Source organism: Eubalaena glacialis, chromosome 2, assembly GCF_028564815.1.
Source record: "Eubalaena glacialis isolate mEubGla1 chromosome 2, mEubGla1.1.hap2.+ XY, whole genome shotgun sequence".
Lineage (NCBI taxonomy): Eukaryota > Metazoa > Chordata > Mammalia > Artiodactyla > Balaenidae > Eubalaena > Eubalaena glacialis.
In genome coordinates this window covers 82,500,500-82,518,036 of record NC_083717.1, presented here as the reverse complement: position 1 = coordinate 82,518,036, position 17,537 = coordinate 82,500,500, and the positions used below count along the sequence as shown (strand labels likewise).

The following is a 17,537-nucleotide window of genomic DNA, read 5'->3' as shown; positions in this document are numbered from 1 at the left end:
TTCACTCTACTAGAGGCCACAACTTCCTTCAGCTCCTGCTGTCAAAGACCCAAGTCCCTTGGATGGCACAGGCATACAAGATCCTATGTACTCTCTTTTCAGTCTTCTTTCCAGTTTCCTCCCTGCTCCCACATAACTGTTTTCCTGCCTATCCCAGCACTCATCAAGGACATTGTAAGTATTTGTTTCCCCGCACACATCCTCCCATGAGCTCCTCCAGGATATGGCACGTTGTGCCTCTTTTGAGCCCCAGTACTTAGCCCAGCACCTTTCACATAGGAGGTACTCCATCACCCTGAGGGCAAATGAAGGAAAATGGACCTTCTGAATGATGTAATATGACCCTCAGTGACTTGAATGTGCACACGAATCTCCTAGGGATCTTGTCAAGGTGCAGGTTCAGATTCAGTAGGTCTGGGGTGGAACCTGAGAGTCTGCATTTCTTACATGTTCTGCTGCTGGTCTGGGGACCACACTGAGTAGTAAGGACCCAGAGAACAGTAAGAGTTTTTCAGATGGAGGAGAGTATGGACACAATCATTCTTATAGGAATACTGAATTTTTTTTTAACATCTTTATTGGAGTATAATTGCTTTACAATGGTGTGTTAGTTTCTGCTTTATGACAAAGTGAATCAGCTATACGTATACATATATCCCCATATATCCTCCCTCTTGAGTCTGCCTCCCACCCTCCCTGTCCCACCCCTCTAGGTGGTCACAAAGCACCGAGCTGATCTCCCTGTGCTATGCGGTTGCTTCTCACTAGCTATCTATTTTACATTTGATAGTGTATATATGTCCATGCCACCCTCTCACTTTGTCCCAGCTTACCCTTCCCCCTCCCCGTGTCCTCAAGTCCATTCTCTATGTCTGTGTCTTTATTCCTGTCCTGCCCCTAGGTTCTTCAGAACCTTTTTTTTTTAGATTCCATATATATGTGTTAACATACGGTATTTGTTTTTCTCTTTCTGACTTACTTCACTCTGTATGACAGTCTGTAGGTCCATCCACCTCACAACAAATAACTCAATTTCGTTTCTTTTTATGGCTGAGTAATTAGGAATATTGAATTTTTGAGTGAACTTTTAACCTCAAAAGAGATAAAAGAATTAAAATATTATAAAATGATATAATATTTATATATATTATATATCATTAAAAAATATACATAAAGCTATGGAACTATAGGTTATTCCAGGAAAAGGGTAAAATAAATAACAAAGGGGCAAAAATATAAGTCATTTGCTCTTAAATTCTCAATATCAATATTCTTTTTTTAATAGAAGTATAGTTGATTTACAATGTTGTGTTAGTTCCTGGTGTGCAGCAAAGTGATTCAGTTATACATATATATATATATATATATATATATATATATATATATATAGTTTTTCAGATTCTTTCCCATTACAGGTTATTACAATCTATTGAATATAGTTCCCTGGGCTATACAGTAGGTCCTTGTTGTTTATCTATTTTATACATAGTAGTGCTCAATATCAATATTCTAATTATCAACTTGGAGTTATAGTAGGATCACCTGGGAGGTTTTTTAATCAGCATATATTTTCTTGCCACCAATCTGATTTGAGGAATATGAAACTGTCCGCCCACCCCTCCCCACTACAAAAAACTACAGCCTTGGAGAACGCTTTTGTTACTGATGGGAAGGCATCGTTTCACTCAGCTGTGCTGGGGAAGAAACAAGCTTCCAGCTATACAATAATTCGGATCCAAGAAATCTTCTGCAAAGGGGTTTTAGCCATGGCGTCCTCACATGCTATTGTTCCCTCTGCCTGAAAACCTCTTTCCCCATTTCTGACCAAGTCCTGTTTTTTTTTTTTTTCCAGATCTTCCAAACTATTCCTTCATCACACCCTAAACTGTTCCTTCTTGGTACAAAAAAAGCAACCAAGCTATTTGTCTCTCTTCCCCACCAGACTATGAGCTCCAAAAGACTTGTCCGTGCTCAGTACATCCCCAGTACTGAGCACAGCACTGTCATAGCTGTACTCAAATGAATAAAGACCAAAATCACTCTTTCCATATCTAATGAAATTTCCTCTTTCACATCTTATGCCCTGTCCACAGTTGGCCAGACATAATTCCTAAGAGAGCTGACATTTAGTACAGGGCTAAGAACTGTGTAAATGACAACTCAAATGTCCTGGGGTTTATTTGGTCCAAGTTGTTCGGGTTGGGGAATCAGACAGAAACAATCTTTTTCCTCCCCAAAGTTAAAATTAAATAATATTTACCCCTTACAAAACATGTATATTTAAGACAGGAAGCACAGGAACAAAATGAACACTGGTGAAGGCAGCACCTGACAAAAGAACTAGAACATCTGCTGTCTGCGAAGCTACAAGGGTGTTCTCTCCTTTTATCTCTAGCTTTTCCCTACTGGAGGTACCACTCTTAGGAACTTGAGTTTATTATTAATTTGTTTTTTCCACATACTTATGTATCTCTAAACAATAAGTTGTTTAGCATTTCTTGCTTTTAAGCCTTGTAAAAATGGTATTGTTCTGGTGTGATTTTCTATAGCTTGTTCTTTTTTAAAAAAAAAAAAAAGAAATTCAACACTGTTCCTAAGACTCTACTATGCTGTTGTGTATAGCTGTGGCTCATTCATTTTCATCACTCCAATATACTCCTGCATTATATGAATACATCACAGTTTATTCCTGCATTCCTCGTCAGTGGACATTTGGGATGTTTCTGGTTGTTTGTTCTTAGGAGCAACGCTGTTACAAACCACCCTTGTACTCATCTTCAGGAGCACCTGTGAGCTTATCTAGGTTATATACCAAGGGGTAGACTTCGTTCAGCTGTGGGTTCAGGTTGATAAGCCAAATTATCTTTTGAAGCAACGGTGGCAATTTACATCCCCACCAGCAGTGCATGAATTCCTGATGACCCATATCCTCACCAACATAGGTATTGTAACCTCAAGCTGCAATACTTTTGTGCCAGAAGGCAGTGCTCCTGACTGGAAAGGCTGTTTGCTTCTGGCCATCTGATAGGAGAGCCTGATCTGAGACTGTGCCCAAGAGATGGGCCCCAGGGACTTATACCTTGTTGAATCCTGACTTTGGGACAGAGCATTAAATTGAGAAAAGAGACTGTCATGGATACACAGTCATCATAGAAGGCAATCATTCATAGAATGTGGGATGTGGAAGGACCCTAAGGCCAAATCCTTCATTCTACATTTAAGGAGACTGAGACCCAGAAAGGTTAAATGACAAGTTCTCAGAGCTAATTAGTACAAGACCCTGTCTCTGGGGTTCTCATTTCTTAGTCTAGGGTTTTTTTTTTAAATGTGTTTATTTGGTTTAGTAACTTAAGATAACACAATCTAGTAAATTAAAAATGACTCCGTAAATATTCAAATAACTGCCAATTTATCTTTAAAAGGTAGTTGTTTGACTTCCGTGACTGATGAATTTGATAACTTCAGCTTCTTGTGAAGTAAACAGTAATACTGAATTTCAATGGGATAAACAGGGGAAAGATGCAATCTCCATAATAATGGTTTTCAATAGGCAAATTTAACATTATTAAAAGACACTGATCTCCTGGGGAAATTAATTCCCAATTTTTTGACGGATCATCCTCATCGTTGGATCATCCATCCCCCCAGGCAAATGATAGGCGTGGGCTTAAGAAGCCATTTTATGAGGAAGGCAAACTTCAAATGCAGTGAAATTTCAATTCATCCTCCTCTTCTGAGTACTCAAAATTAACCTATCGTAGGAGGCTGGGAACTGTTTGTGGATATTCTGGCAAAAGAGCCTCAGTAACCCGATGGTATATAATCTTAGATGCCTTTACTTGTGAATGTCGGAAAACTCTGAAAAGAGACTAGTTTGCAGCTGAGGTACTTAGTGTTCTTCAGAGTGTGCATAAGAGGCATGATGTGTACAAAGGAATCTGTCCCCACATACGAAGCAGTAAAAATGCAACTGGGGAGGGGAGGAAGACTGTCTAATAGGAAGGGTGTCTGTGTGAAGGAGAGTGGCTTCGAAAGCCTGCAGTGGAAATCTTCATCTTGGAGCTGTTTCCTACAGGGACCCCTCCCTCCACCTCCCTTGCCCAAATGCCTTGCTCCTCTCTACGCCAAGAATCCATTTACCATTTGAAAATATCTTTGGTTTAACAATGTCGGCAGGCTGGCAATAAAAGCTTTCCAAGAGGCATCCCTCTTTTAATGTCAGGATAAGACTCAGGAGCTGCTTATTGCTTTGGGGTGGGGGGTGGGCTTGGAGGGAAAGGACACCAAGCAATTTTGCTAGGAATGCTGACCAAACGGTACTGAGGTACTCCTGGTTCAGGTTTTCCTCCCAGCAGTCATTTTAATCAGCACTTCCCCTATTTAATGAGCTTGTAGTGCCATTACATAATCACCCAGCTCACTGGATTAATGATGAAAAGAGGAACTGATTTTTCCAGTTGCATCATTTGAAGTAAATGTTAACTTTCTGAGTCCTTAGTTAACCGCATTAGTGTGACAAATATGTCTTTGTCTAGCATAAGTAATTAGAATTTAATCACTTTAACTGCATCTTAATTACCCTAAATGAATTGAAAGGACATTTAATAGTAAAGATTAAATTGCCTTAATGAACGATTTTTGTGACTCCATCAATACTTGAATCGCGTTAGCCACTCCTCTCACGCACTTCACCTGCAGTGAGCACACGGGTCACTAGGTGGCGCGCTTCGCTCGTTTATTTATTTAATTTCCCCCATTGATCTGTTTTAGAAGACATCAGGAAAGAAAGAGAAAAGCATAGAGTTTATTATGTTCCTTTGATAACCTCTCTTTGGGACTACGAGGTCATCACCAGATGCAAAATGAAAGCAGCGATTTCAGAAACTGTCGATTCTGCGTACCCTATGGCATATGCAAAGGGAGATGAGAAACGCATGGGTAACTGGAAACTCGCGGTGCTTGAGGGAAATTGTAAGTTGCCCTCTGGATGATTGCCAACATATATACAGAGTTTAAGTCAATTTATTATTTTTTAGTGCAGAGTCCTAAAACATGAGTAACAGGCAAGCTTGGAATAGCAAGACAGGCACTGATGTGAAGCCAAGAAATATAATTGCTGTGCAAGTGCAGATCAGAACACCAATGCCTGAAAGAATAGGAGGTTTGGGCCTTTGGGTCCTCCTCCAGGCTGGCTCCCAGTGGATCAGTCCTACCCACAGAACACATCTAATGAGATGGGTCTTGCCTGTGAATAATTGTTTAAGTGAGCAAATGGATAGAGAGTCTTGGGTTCCACGTCTAGCTCTGTTACTGCCTCACATTCCCTCTGGCTGTTTCCTCAAAAGAGAGCAATAAAAAGTCTCTAAGTCTTGAGTAAAAAAGAAATAAGTTTCCACAAGTAACTCTCTTTGAGAGTCCCAGAGGGAAGACACACATTCTCTAATTTCGAGAACTTATTATGCAGAGACTTTTCCAGATTGGTGTTTATGACAGTGGATCAGACGTTTCCACATTCTGGGTCCACTGACCTAGTGGACTTGCACCCATAATCGAGGCACAGGATGGAGGGTAAGGGTGTTCTGGGCTTTGAGCTGGGAAAGCTGAGTTCAGGGTCTCAGTGATTTCCAGCTGTGTTACCACAGGTAAGTTATTCAACCTCACTGAACAGAGAAACAGGAAAAATAATGGTAATTGCCCTGTAAACTAGCAGCTCCCAAACTTTGCTGCACATTAAAATCACCTCAGAGCTCTTAAATATCCTAGTGCCCAGGTCATGCCCTATACTACCAATGCCAGAATATTTGAGGTTTTAGCCAGGAATCATTTTTTAAAAAAGATCCTTAAATGATTCCAATGCATAGCAAGATTTGGGAGCCACTGGCACAGATAGTGAGTATTAAATGAGAACATCTGTGTGCCTAGCACAGTACCTGACTAATAAAATGTACACAATGGACACAAACTCCTTCCTTATCAATTGACTTCCTTATCACTTGCCAAGACAAATGTGAGGGTTGTACTTCAAGGTCTGGTTCTGTTCAGCTGTTATCTTATCAAATTGTCTCACCTAAAGGAGAAGAAAATTTCTAGAAGCTAATTTGTTCCAACTTTATGATAATGTAACATCTTTTGGGAGGAACATAATGTGGATGATTCTATAGCAAGACCCTGTGATAAGACATAAATTTATATGTTTGTATCAAAATAATAAGATTGCCCTGTGATTGGTCTGGTCATCTAAGCCAATTTCAGAAGAAAATTAAGCTTCATTAGTATTAACATACTTGTATTAAAATAAAAGTCTGTGCAAATCTGTTGATAGAAGACAGGAATTTATGATTATGCACTAAATTCATTCACATTAGAAATCAGTTTTTTCCTTTTTACTAAACTCTGTGAGGCTGACACTTTTCACATAAAAATAATGTGGCTTTCTTCTCCCAAACGTGCTTACCCGTCTTATTTAAGTACACACAAAATGAAAATAGTATTTAATGAATAATTGTTGAATCCTTTATCCAAGATTATAGGAAGTCTATCCTCTAACTACCATGACTTCAATAAGACCCTCCTTCTGTTGCTACCCTAGGTTGGGGACCATTCAATTTTGCCAAGAGTGTGGAAACTGCTGTTTTCAAGGGGACTGAAATGAGCTAGTCACTTCTCATCCAATCTGTCAAGGCTCCTTGGTTGACTTAAAATATTAAATTGGTGTTTAACTATTCCAATATATGGAATTTACAAAGAGCACTGAGCACTCTTACTTGAAGGGCAAGGCTTCTAACTATGGATTTTGAGGAACAAGACACCTGAGAACCTCCTTTTTAATTACTCACCTTCATTAGACTTGAGGATTTTCTTTCTTACAAGCAAATCAAGAATAAATTTTACCGATTTACTCTGTAAGAACTATTTCTTCTGAGAACTTTGGGTAGCAGCGTCTGTTTGATTAGCTGAATTTGCCACGAATGTGGAAATGATGACATCAAAACAGCTCATGTAACAACCTCCTTAAAGACCTTGTAGATTAGAGATGACTATAGATTTTCCCCAGCACGGATCAAAGGGACTGAATTGAACGTTTTAGCTTAATGATCCAACCCCTGTCACACCCATAGGGACTCGAATTCCGATTGTATAAGCAGGTGTGCCCGTGGACTCAGACGCACACAGAAAGCTGCTGGGGAGGGAGGAAAAAGATCAACCACCTGATCGACGAGGATAGGTTTGATCTTTTCCATTACTTGACTGTGCCCGTGTATACTACTGGTGGGGCCTCACGATTTCTCATAAACTTCGAAATATTAGCTGTTAGTTTTTGTTTCCTCATCACAACTGTTCAAAGCCATCCTAGCCACCCTCCAGGGGCAAGAGAAACCTAGGCAACAGGCCTGGCTAGGCCCTGTCCAGGGTCCTGACGCCGCACCAGGGCTCCAGGCCGCTAGGCCTCCCAGAGCCCTTTCACCCACCCCACCAGACAGCAAACAAAGACCTTCAAGCTCAGAGCCTCAGGGCAGCCTTCTAACTCCCATCAGTTAGCTGGAAGGGGAAACAACAAAGGGAACGCTAATCCACCCTCCCTTCACTACACCCCGAGCCCCAACCTCCCATTTCAGACTGCCAGGGTCACCTTCTCTACTGTGACCCTGATAGTCTCAAACAAAAACATGACAGCAAAAGGATAATTTGGATATAATTTCCAAACATGCATCTTGAGAGGTTAGAGTTGGGGTATAATTTGGGGGGATGGCAATTTTGTCTCATCAGTGGGGTAATACCCAGGAATTGTTTAGGAGCAAGACAGATCCACTAGGTATCCTTTTCTCCCTCCACTACACTCTCTACCTGTCAAAATAGTTTTCATTTTGAAAATCACTAAGACATCAATGTTCTAAAAACAAAGCCTCTCCTCTCCGCAGCGGGTTGAACCACGGAGGCTTGCTGGGTGCCTGGCCTCGCGGCCCGCAGGGGGCATGCGCAGCTACTGGGGAAGATGAGTCCACAAGGAGGGCATCAGTGAGGGCAAGAGTTTAGCTTCCCGTGGTGCTCTGAGCGCTTGAAGATAAAGAAAGATGCAGCCTGGGCTTTGAGTCGTTTTGCTGCTACAATACAACCGTGCTATTGTTGGCACAGACCGTCCCAAGTGCCAGCTGCAAAACAGCGACGGCAGGACTGGGTCTCTACTGACCCCGATCGCCCTCTGGGTGCTTCCAAAGGGCCTGGGGCTGCACCCGCTGGCGGGAGAGCCAACCACCCTCGGGACAGGCCGCAGGGTTTATTGTCTCAGGCAGCCGTGCTCGATGTTCTGACACCAGGTCACCACAAAATAACCATCAGGCCTCCTCAAGCCACAGCAGCAGGTCTCCTCCACTCTAGTCAAACTCTCCGCTCCAACTTTCACCACATGCACACTTCTTAACTCCATGTGCCCCTTCCTTTCCTCCCTGGGGTTTGTGCTCCCCAGTGGGGACCGCAAGAGAGAACTATTGCTCCACACCCTCCAGGGGTCAGACATGGGCTGTGAGAAAGGCCCACGCAGAGCTTTCTGGGGCTTGTCCCCAAGAGCCAAACCTGTTCGGCTGGCGTGTGTGTGTGTGTGTGTGTGTGTGTGTGTGTGGGCGGGGGTCCCTAGCCAACTCTCCGGGAGCACGGGCGACCCTTAGGCCTGAGTTGGTGAGGGTACTCTGGAACTCCTCGGTCTCCGCCTTACGACTGGCTGGCCCCCAGGCCACGCTGGGAGGACTCTACCGTAAAGCTTCGGAGGTGGCTCTCCTCCGGGGCAGCCAGCCCCCATCGCCCCCAGGCTGCTAGGCGGACGCTGTCGGCAGCGCCCCGCGGGCCCTTTGTTCGGGCCGCAGCCGGCTAAGAGCAGCTGCACTGCCCGAGAACCGCCCCGCAGAGACGCCGGGCGTGGCGGCGAACCAGCCCACTTGGCACCTTCTCCTCCGACTCTTGGGCCCAGGAACCCTTCCAGTTCCTGCATCCCACACGCCCAGTTGTGGCTTTTCTCCCGGCCCAGATTCTTCGAGGATTGGAGAAGTGGAGTTCCCAGGGCCCAGCATCGAACTCCTTCTGCTTGGCTCCCATGGCCCAGAGAAGTGAGGGGACAGTTGAAATGTCACCCGTTGGTATAAATATTAACAAAAAAGCAAATGGACTTGCGCGGGAGCCAGTTAGTTATCAATCAACCAGGCAGCAAGGCCACTTATGGCAAACATGGCCCATGTTGGTCCGGGCGAGACTTTCTCATGGCCACCTCCTGGTCAGACTGCCCCTCCTCCCCCACGCTCCCCGGTCCCCGGGTGGTCCTGGGGCAAATCCCGTCCAGGAAACAGGCGCAGTCCCGGGTGCTGGAGACCCGTCTGGCTCCCTGGCGCCGCCGTTGGGAGGTTTCTTCGCCTCCAGGTACCGCAGGGTCGAAGCGGCGCAGCACCCACCCCTGCCCGACCCCGGGCCTCGCCTGCTGGGTCTTTGCAGCACCCGCTGGTGGGTGTGCAGTGGCAGCCTCTTCCTGCGCTGGCAGCTCCCCTACTGAGGCCGGAGCCTTCTGGAATCTTTAATTGGAAGCTAATCTCCCCGTGTCTTAATAGGCGCCCACGTCAGAGGCGGGGCACCCACCCACCCGCCCAGCCCACCCTCCCCACCTGGGATGAGACGCAGCGCGAGCCTGGTTGCGCTGCACTTTAATGGGGAAGCAGCAAGTGTTACATTGAGGGAACATATATTGATTTTTTAAAGGTAGTTAATTTGGTGAGAATTTCCGCCTGTCTCCCGTCGTCCGCCAGACGATGTAATTTCGTGGAGAGAAAGCGCCTCTCCAAACAGGCTGCCGCGGGCGGGCGGAGGGTTTTGACCCTCCACACCAGGCTGTACGGAACCTGGGGTACCAGGAGGGGCATGAAGAAGCCACCCTCCCGCTACCCAGCGAAGGAGCCGACCGCGATGGGCCTTGCCTCGCATGGGGTAGAAACGAGTTTGAGGGTTCTTTGAGTGCAACGGCGAGCAAGAGCTGCAAGTGGCACCTCCCTCCGTGCACGGGAGCTGGCAGTGGAGAGGAGGGGGCAATGTCTCACAGCTGCGTCCAACATGCCCTGCAATCCGTTTTTAGTCACCTGCAGTCAGGGCCTACCAGAGGTCATTTGAATGGTTCAGGAAACGGCCTCGCTTCCCCCCCCCCCCAAATTAAAATGTTAACGGGACGTCTCGTTGTTCTTCGGCGACTTAATAACAAGTCTTGGCTCTTGCTGCGTAATGGGATTGATCCCGTCTGGCTCCGCACGCGCGCTCATCCCAGCCCGCCCCATCCCTTTAATGAAGTTAAAGAAAGGAAAATGGGAGAGACGACTCCGTATCCGGGTCTTAGGATAAAGAGTTCGCTGGGGGTTTGGCGCCAAACTCACGTCCCGCCAGAGTCACCGATTTTCCTTTTTTTTTTTCCGAGGAAAAGGCCACGCGCCTCCGTCCAAAGGCTGGGCACGACTCTCTACGCGCTGCTGGGTGCCAGGCAGCGGCCCCTTCGATAACCTCCTGGGTCCCGTGAGCCCGGGCGGGTATGCCCACCGCACTTCCCGTGTGCAGGTAGCAGTACTAGGGCTGCCCATGCGAGGAGGTGAGAGGGCGCTCGTACAGGGCAGGGCGCTAAGGCAGGTTTCCAGGGCTCCGGGGTCGTCCCTGAACCTAATTTATCAGTCTGTCTTTCGAGGGAACGATAGGAAGCAGTGGGGAAGGAGAGTCATTTAAGTCCTGAGCAAGCGCCTTCAGGAGGTGGGGGGTTTGGAACGAGCTTCCCTGGGGGCGGGGGGGAACGGCTCTACATTTGCATCCCCTCCCTCCATTCCCCCCAGCCCCACTAACCTGCTTGTGTGTGCACTGCCTCGGTAAAAAGTCCTGAAGCCGGGCTCGAGGCTGGCGTGTGCGTGTGAAAAGGCACTGACTACCTTGGACGCCGGCATAGGCGTATCAGTCAGGGAGAGGAATAGCCTTTTCGGCCGTCCCTTCCAGAACTTCAGCTGCCCTCGGGTCTCGGTCTACCCATGGGATAGGGGCGATCTGTGGCTGCACACGAAGCTAGAGAGTGGAATTGCGGGGGCCCCAGAGGGTACCCTGTCAACCTCCCCCCTCCCGTCCCCTTACCCCAGCCTCTCCTGGCTTCTGGGCTCAGGCTGCAAGAGTCCTCGTGGGGACTTTGGAGCCAACGAGCGCGGGGTTGGACTGGAAAACCTGGCGGGGCAGAGGCTCAGACGGTACGGAGCTCCAGCAGGGAGGCCACAAGAACCCAGACCCCAGGACTGCTTTGGGTCGCATCCGGCTGGAGTCGCAGGCTCGCGGGGACGCCGGCACCCGCTTCCCTCTAGCTTCTCATTGGCCCGCACGATGTGGGGGAGGGGGCCCTGGCCTCTTGCTTTGATTTTAGACTGTGAAACGGCTCAGTGCCCCCGGCTCTGCGCGGATTGACTGTCTCTCGTTCTCCAGGGACGAATTAATGGAGAACGATCAGTTAATTAACAAACCCTCATTCCGGCTTTTACCTTTTTCTTCGCCAGGACTCAGGCTAGGGCGCTGGGCTGAGATTGGGTGGGGGAGTGGCAGCATGTACCCCAGGAGTCAATCAACTCAGCCCGGGTCTCATCAAACCGAGTCCAACCTCGGCTGCCCTTAGCTCTACCTCTCCGCTTGTCCTCCGCCCTAGGGGGTCGCTGAATCTGCTTGAAATCCCCCGTGTGATTCAGGCTGGGGTCAGTTGTCCCCTCCGCCGGTCGGCCGGCCAGAGCCTTCCCCTTACCTTGGCTTGGAGAGGCTGGGGGAACTGGGCGCTGCGTCTATGCAGCGCCGCCAAGACCTTCCCGCTCAACTCGCAAACACCAGGCCCTCGGGGTTTTGGGCCCGGAGACCTCTGCTCGAAGACTTGGTTTTTTCCCTCACACTCCCACCCACTGCATGGGGATTCAGACGAAAATTCATGCACAGGAATAAAACAAAATGCGAAGTCCTAAGCGAGTCGGCAGCGAAATCGGTCTCTGGGCTAAGCTAGAAGCTCCCTTGTTGCTCGGCCGCCCTCACCTGGACCTTGGCACGATCTGCCTCCCTCTCTACAGCCAGTCACAAGCGCAGAGTGCGTGCTAAACTTTACGGAGCGTCTGCGCCACACACCCACCGCCGCGCGGCTTCGGAACCTTTGCTGGAACTCCCAGAGTGCGTTCCCCACCCTCCAGCCCACCACCCCGCCCCGCGCCACTAAAGTGAGCGCGGGAGGGGGGTCACCGCAGCGAGTTCAGCCAAACATTGGCGGGCAGCTCCCGCACGCTCCAGCACAGCGCCCGGGTATGTGCCAGGGATACTGGTTGGCAGCACCTGCGCGCAGTTCCACGCACGCGTCGCCTCTCTCGCCCCCCAAACCTGGAGTGCCAAACCCAGAAGCGACGCACAGACCGTATCCAGCCAGGTGCTGGGATTTCTTTCCTCCTACGGTCGTGCGAGCTTCCTGCGCTGTCTCCCAGCACAAATGCTCCTCTGCAATCACCCAGGCCGCGCTGCTCAGTTCCCGGAGCCTTCCACAGCCCAATGCACTGAGTCCTGCAAGAGGCTGTCTGCTCCCGGGAGCCACGCTCTGGCTCTTCCAGGCCTAGGGACCCCCCTCTCGGTGAAAGGAGGACGGGATGGAGCGTGCACAGATCTCTCTCCTTCCCTGCCTCCTTGGGTCCCTTCAGCTTCCCCAATACCTTATCTCCCCGCGCGCCCAGCTCCTTGGTCCGCTCACCTGCTAAGCGGAGCGCAGACATGCGCTGGAACTCCGGCTCCTGCAGCCACTTCCACATCCTCCGGAAGGTCTCCCGGCCGGATTTGAGTTTGCTCCAGGGTTTGGGGTTGCGCAGCAGGTCCGAGAGGGTCCCTTGGGAGCGACAGAGCACCCTCTGCGCAAAGATGGCCTGTGGTATGCTGTAGCGCTTAAGCTCGGTGGTGATACGCTGCGCCACCTCTTTGGTATTGATCTCTTCCATCTGCCCTGAATTACTTCCATTGCTGACCTGCGCACCGGTTACCGAAGGGTTGGGCTCCCGGGCCGTGCCCAGGAGTTGCCCATGGCCCTGGGCGTTCAGGTGGGCGTGTGGGTGGTGTGGAGGAAGGCCGTTGATGGGAACCATGCCGGCCGAGGTGGGCGTGAGGTGCTGCTCCCCGTGACGGCCGAGCATGGCCGGGTGGTGGGCTTCGAAGCCATTGGGGGTGAGCATCTTGTCGGTGGGCATGGCGGCGCCCGGGTGGGCATAGTGGGGGAGCCCTTGCTGGGAGTTGTGGATGCCGCCCAGACCGGAGCCGGAGAGGGGAGAGAGGCTCTGGCCCATGCCGGCCACGTCCTTGTGATAGGGGGTATAGAGGTTATTCATGGAGGCCAGCCCGCGCTCGTCCCGCATGAGCGTGAAGCTACCGCTCACGTTGCCTGCCAGGCGCTGGTGGTGGTGCGGGTGGTGGTGGTGGTGGTGGTGGTGGTGGTGATGGTGGGGGAACTTGTCTGAGACGGTGGAGATGGGCGGCAGCGGCTGCAGAGGGGTTAAGGTGGTGTAGGTGGTGGGCATGCTCATACCTGGGGGAGTCTCGCAGGCCATGGTCATGGTGGGGTGCAGGGGGCCGGCCAGGCTGTGTTCGGGGGCCCGGTGGTGGTGGTGGTAATCGCCGCTGCCGCTGCCGCCGTCCAGCAAGGACGCCATGCCCATCGAGCGCGGGTGCGCGGGGGGCAGGTGGCTGCCGCGGTGCGCCACGGAGCTTCGCGCGTGGGGGCTACCGCCCAGCAAATCGGCAGGGGCAGGCACCGGTTCATGGCTCACCCCGTGCAGCTCCCCGATCGCCTCCATGGTCAGCTGCGCGTTCATCGTGATCTGGGCGAGCGGGCGGCGGACACAACATCGATGAGGCCAGGCAGAGGCGGCGAAGGGCGCATGCAGTCCGGTCTTCACATCGGCTGCTGGCGACTGCTGCCTTTCTTCCTCTCACTGTGGGGCTCTGTCTCCCTCTCAGTGTGTCTCGCCTTCCCTCTTGCCCCCCCACCTTCCCCTCTGCGTCCTCGGCTTTTTTTTTTTTTTTTAATATTAATTTCCAAAAAGGATCCGCACCGTTGGGCGAGCGCGGTGCCCCCAGCCCGCCCGCCCCCGGCCCCCTCACGTCCCTCTCCTTCTTAGAATTGTGAGGCCCCCGGCTCCCCTGACGCACCCCTTGCGCCTTCCGCGGCTGCTGCCTGCCCGCGCCGCTGGCCAGCTCCAGCCATGGCTCGGTTACTGTTGCAGACTCTGTGGCCGCTGTTCCGCCGCCGCCGCTGCGGCCCGCCCTCACGCCCGCCGGGCGCAGCGCGCAGGCGCGCGGATCAGCCCCGCCCCCTCAGTCCCCGCGCGCGCGACCCGTGACGTCCCCGTACAAATGAAGGTGGGGGGTCCCAGCGCCGCTCGTAAGGCGCTGGGCGGCGCGGGAGTGGTGCGCACGTGCGAGTGTCTAACGTAGAGCGCGATCTGGGGCTGCTGCCGCAACCCTGGGAAACTTGGGCCCCTCTCGGCTCCCTGGCTCGGGTGGGCTCTCTTCCCAGCCCCCGGCCGCACTTGCTGGGCTTGCCTCCCGGGTGGCGCAGTATGCCTAGAGAGCCATCGCCCCTCTCTCCAGTTGCTGCCTCCCGGTGCAGGTTTCCCGGGGAGCCTCAGCTGGTGTCATCACTCCTTCCACCCTGGCTTGTTTCCCGGGAGGGCCTCTGGGAGTCCACGCTCTCCCCATCTTCAGGTGCTTGGCCTTTTGAGGGGGAGGGGAGCAAATATTTTAAAGGCCTTGGTCAACCTGGAGGCTGTTGACCCGACAACCACTGTCCTCCCTGATAATTCTCTGCCCACCCTGACTCTTCCATGCTCTGCAAAGAGGTGAGCGTAGTGCCAAGAGTCCCAGCCCCGGCCATACCTCGCTGTCCTCCTCCGCCTGGGTCCTTCTCCGGCTCAGCTGATAATTACGGCGGCGCGCCGCTTCGTGAATGACTCGGCGCGCGTGTGTGTGTGTTTTGTGAGTGCCCTGGTGGGTTCCTATGTTAACTCGTGGGTTCTGGTGGGGCCGCCGAGGCTCGGGCTGTTCCTGCGGTTTCTTCATGGCCCTCCTGGTAAAACACCAAGAGGCCGCTACTCGCGGGAAGGACTGACGCCGGCAGGGTGGACCAGGCGCGCCGGTCTCTTCTTGGCCCGTAGGGACGCCCTCTTCCCGGCGTCCCTGCGAGAAGCCTCCAGATTTGAAAATCAATTCAGCTTCGGGCGTAATTGTTCGCTTCCCACAATCACGGTCCAATCCGGAATCGAACCTGGTCCTTGGGCCTGGTGGGGACGCGTGGCGAGGCCCCCAGTGTGGGACGTACACCCGGCCGCCACATGCCGCGGCTTTCTTTCATTTACAAAAGAAAGGGAAAAAAAAACCGTAACAAAAGGCAGAGCGTGTCCGCTTAGGTGCTTTCATCCCTCAGAGAAAGGACAGATGTGCCCATTGTCCAGCCCTTGGCAGTTATGACCCGGTCAGCGCCGAGCCTCAGCCTCGGGCGAGTGGTGGTCACAATGGGGGACAGCTTCTCAGAACCTGGGTATATGGGTTCGGATATGGAACAAAGTGTGTGTGGCCAAACTCAGACTGTATGTTCCTTTCCTGGGGCACCAGGTCGGAGCCCACCACCGGTGTCTCTGCTGGGAATGTTCCCAGACCCTAGGAGAGGTCAAGGTGGTGGAATGGTAGTAGTAGTGGTGGCTGAGTCCCTTAGGCAAAAGCTTGGACCAGTCTATCCTTGGGGGAAACTTCTCACCAGCTAAGGCATGAGCAGGCCAATCTCTGCCCAGGTCCCTACCACCGCCTGGGTAACATCAAGATCAAGGTAGGTCAAGGCCAGTGGGTTACTCTACCTGCCTTCCTTGAAAGTGGTCATGTCCTGAGATCGGTTAACCTGGTTGGTTTCATCACCACGGACACTCCTGTTTTGTCCGAACAATGCCTATGGAGGTCCTGGAGATGGGGGTCCATCTCAGTGGACTTAGCATCAGCTTGCACAATGAATATTTAGGAATTTAAAACCTCCAGAGAGTAAAAGGTCTTTGGGAAAAATACAGTGACAAAAAGGAACTCAGAAAACAAAATGACTCTATTTAAAGTTACTCTTGTATCTACATCTCTCTAGTCATACGTACATATATGCAAGCTTAAAACATATTTTCTGCCTAGTGGATCACAATATGTTGGTGGGAAGCTGAATTCTTGGCTCATTGTTTCTGTTCTCATTTCTTACAACATAGAGCATGTAGCTCTTATATGAGACCAAACAATGGGTTAACGTAGAAGGCAGACTTTGAGCTAAACCGTTTGCCCCCCCCCCATATTTTAATCCCCCTGAAGTGATCGATTTGCCCTTATGACAACTCTCTTTCCCAAAGGCAGTTTGTTAAAAGAAAAAAGTAAATACCACCAAATGCACAAATTGTTCATGGTTTTCTCTTTGTGTAACTAATTAGGGACTTGATCCTGGAAACGCTCCTTCATGTGAGGCTCTCGGCTGAGCCCCTGGAGTCTACCTGAAGAGGGCTGGGATCAGGTGAGCTTAACTCCCTCCGCCCCCCGGCCCCACCCCCCATGAAAAGGGGGCCTGGTTCAGTGCTGGTCCCTAAAGGAGGAGCCAAAGTAAAAATCTGGATAAGTATTGTATATGGTGGACTAATGTGAGTGCAGGACTTGCTTGGGGAGTTTGCAAATCTCCCTAATCTTTCTTGGCTGTTCATTCCTTTCATTTTACCTTTGTTTTCTTGTAGTTGACTGAATTGCAGTAATTTCTCAGAAACATTTTATTCTTACTCAATGTCTTGGAAAAACTTTCCTATTACTAAGAATGTATGATGGGTGGGATGGATGCTTTTAGGCCTAGTTAGGGTGAATGCACATGTATGCGTGTGTGTGTGTGGGGGGGGGCGGAAGGACAGGAGGGCTGGGATAGCTTTTTGTCATTTTGTCCCTCTCTTCCCTTCCCCCTTCCACTGCCCAGCATAACGTCAGGTGCACTATGGAGGATTAAAGAGGCCAAGGAGGGGTCTCTTGAAATTACTCAGTGGGTCTAGTGTATGTGATTACAGAATACTGTACAGTTCTTTATCACAGCCAAGAAGCTTGAGGGGAGGGCTCATTGTCAGCTGGTTAGATTTTGAGTAGCTGCAGGGAACTTAAAGAAAAAAATAATGTCAGTCACCACCCCATTTCATACATGTATATATTTAAGAAAAAGGGAAATAAGACTATGGACTGGATGCTTGTGGTTGGCAATGTTTTCAGTGTGGAAACAAAGATTTTAGACTACTTATTTTGTAGATGTTGGGGTGCTGCTGGTGGTGGTCAGGCAGGTGCAATCCTTCCTATGCTGGGTGGGCTAGAGCTTGCCAGGTGACCCCACTAGGCTTAGAAAAGAGAATGAGAATAAGGTCTTTCCTCCAAATGCTGGCCACACAAGGTTCTTTGAGAACCTTCCATCAGTTTCAGAGTTACTGCTTTAGTGCTCT

The 17,537-nt window shown here is 50.6% G+C and overlaps 1 protein-coding gene across 1 annotated transcript in view; it reads right to left on the bottom strand.

Annotated features, from left to right (window-relative positions):
* ONECUT1 (one cut homeobox 1) overlaps positions 1–13,865 on the bottom strand; it is a 32,320-nt gene extending 18,455 nt beyond the window's left edge. Inside the window, exon 1 of the mRNA XM_061182109.1 lies at positions 12,758–13,865. Coding sequence (XP_061038092.1) covers positions 12,758–13,865 — 1,108 coding nt within the window. The remainder of the gene's footprint in view (positions 1–12,757) is intronic.
* Positions 13,866–17,537: the final 3,672 nt, after the last annotated feature.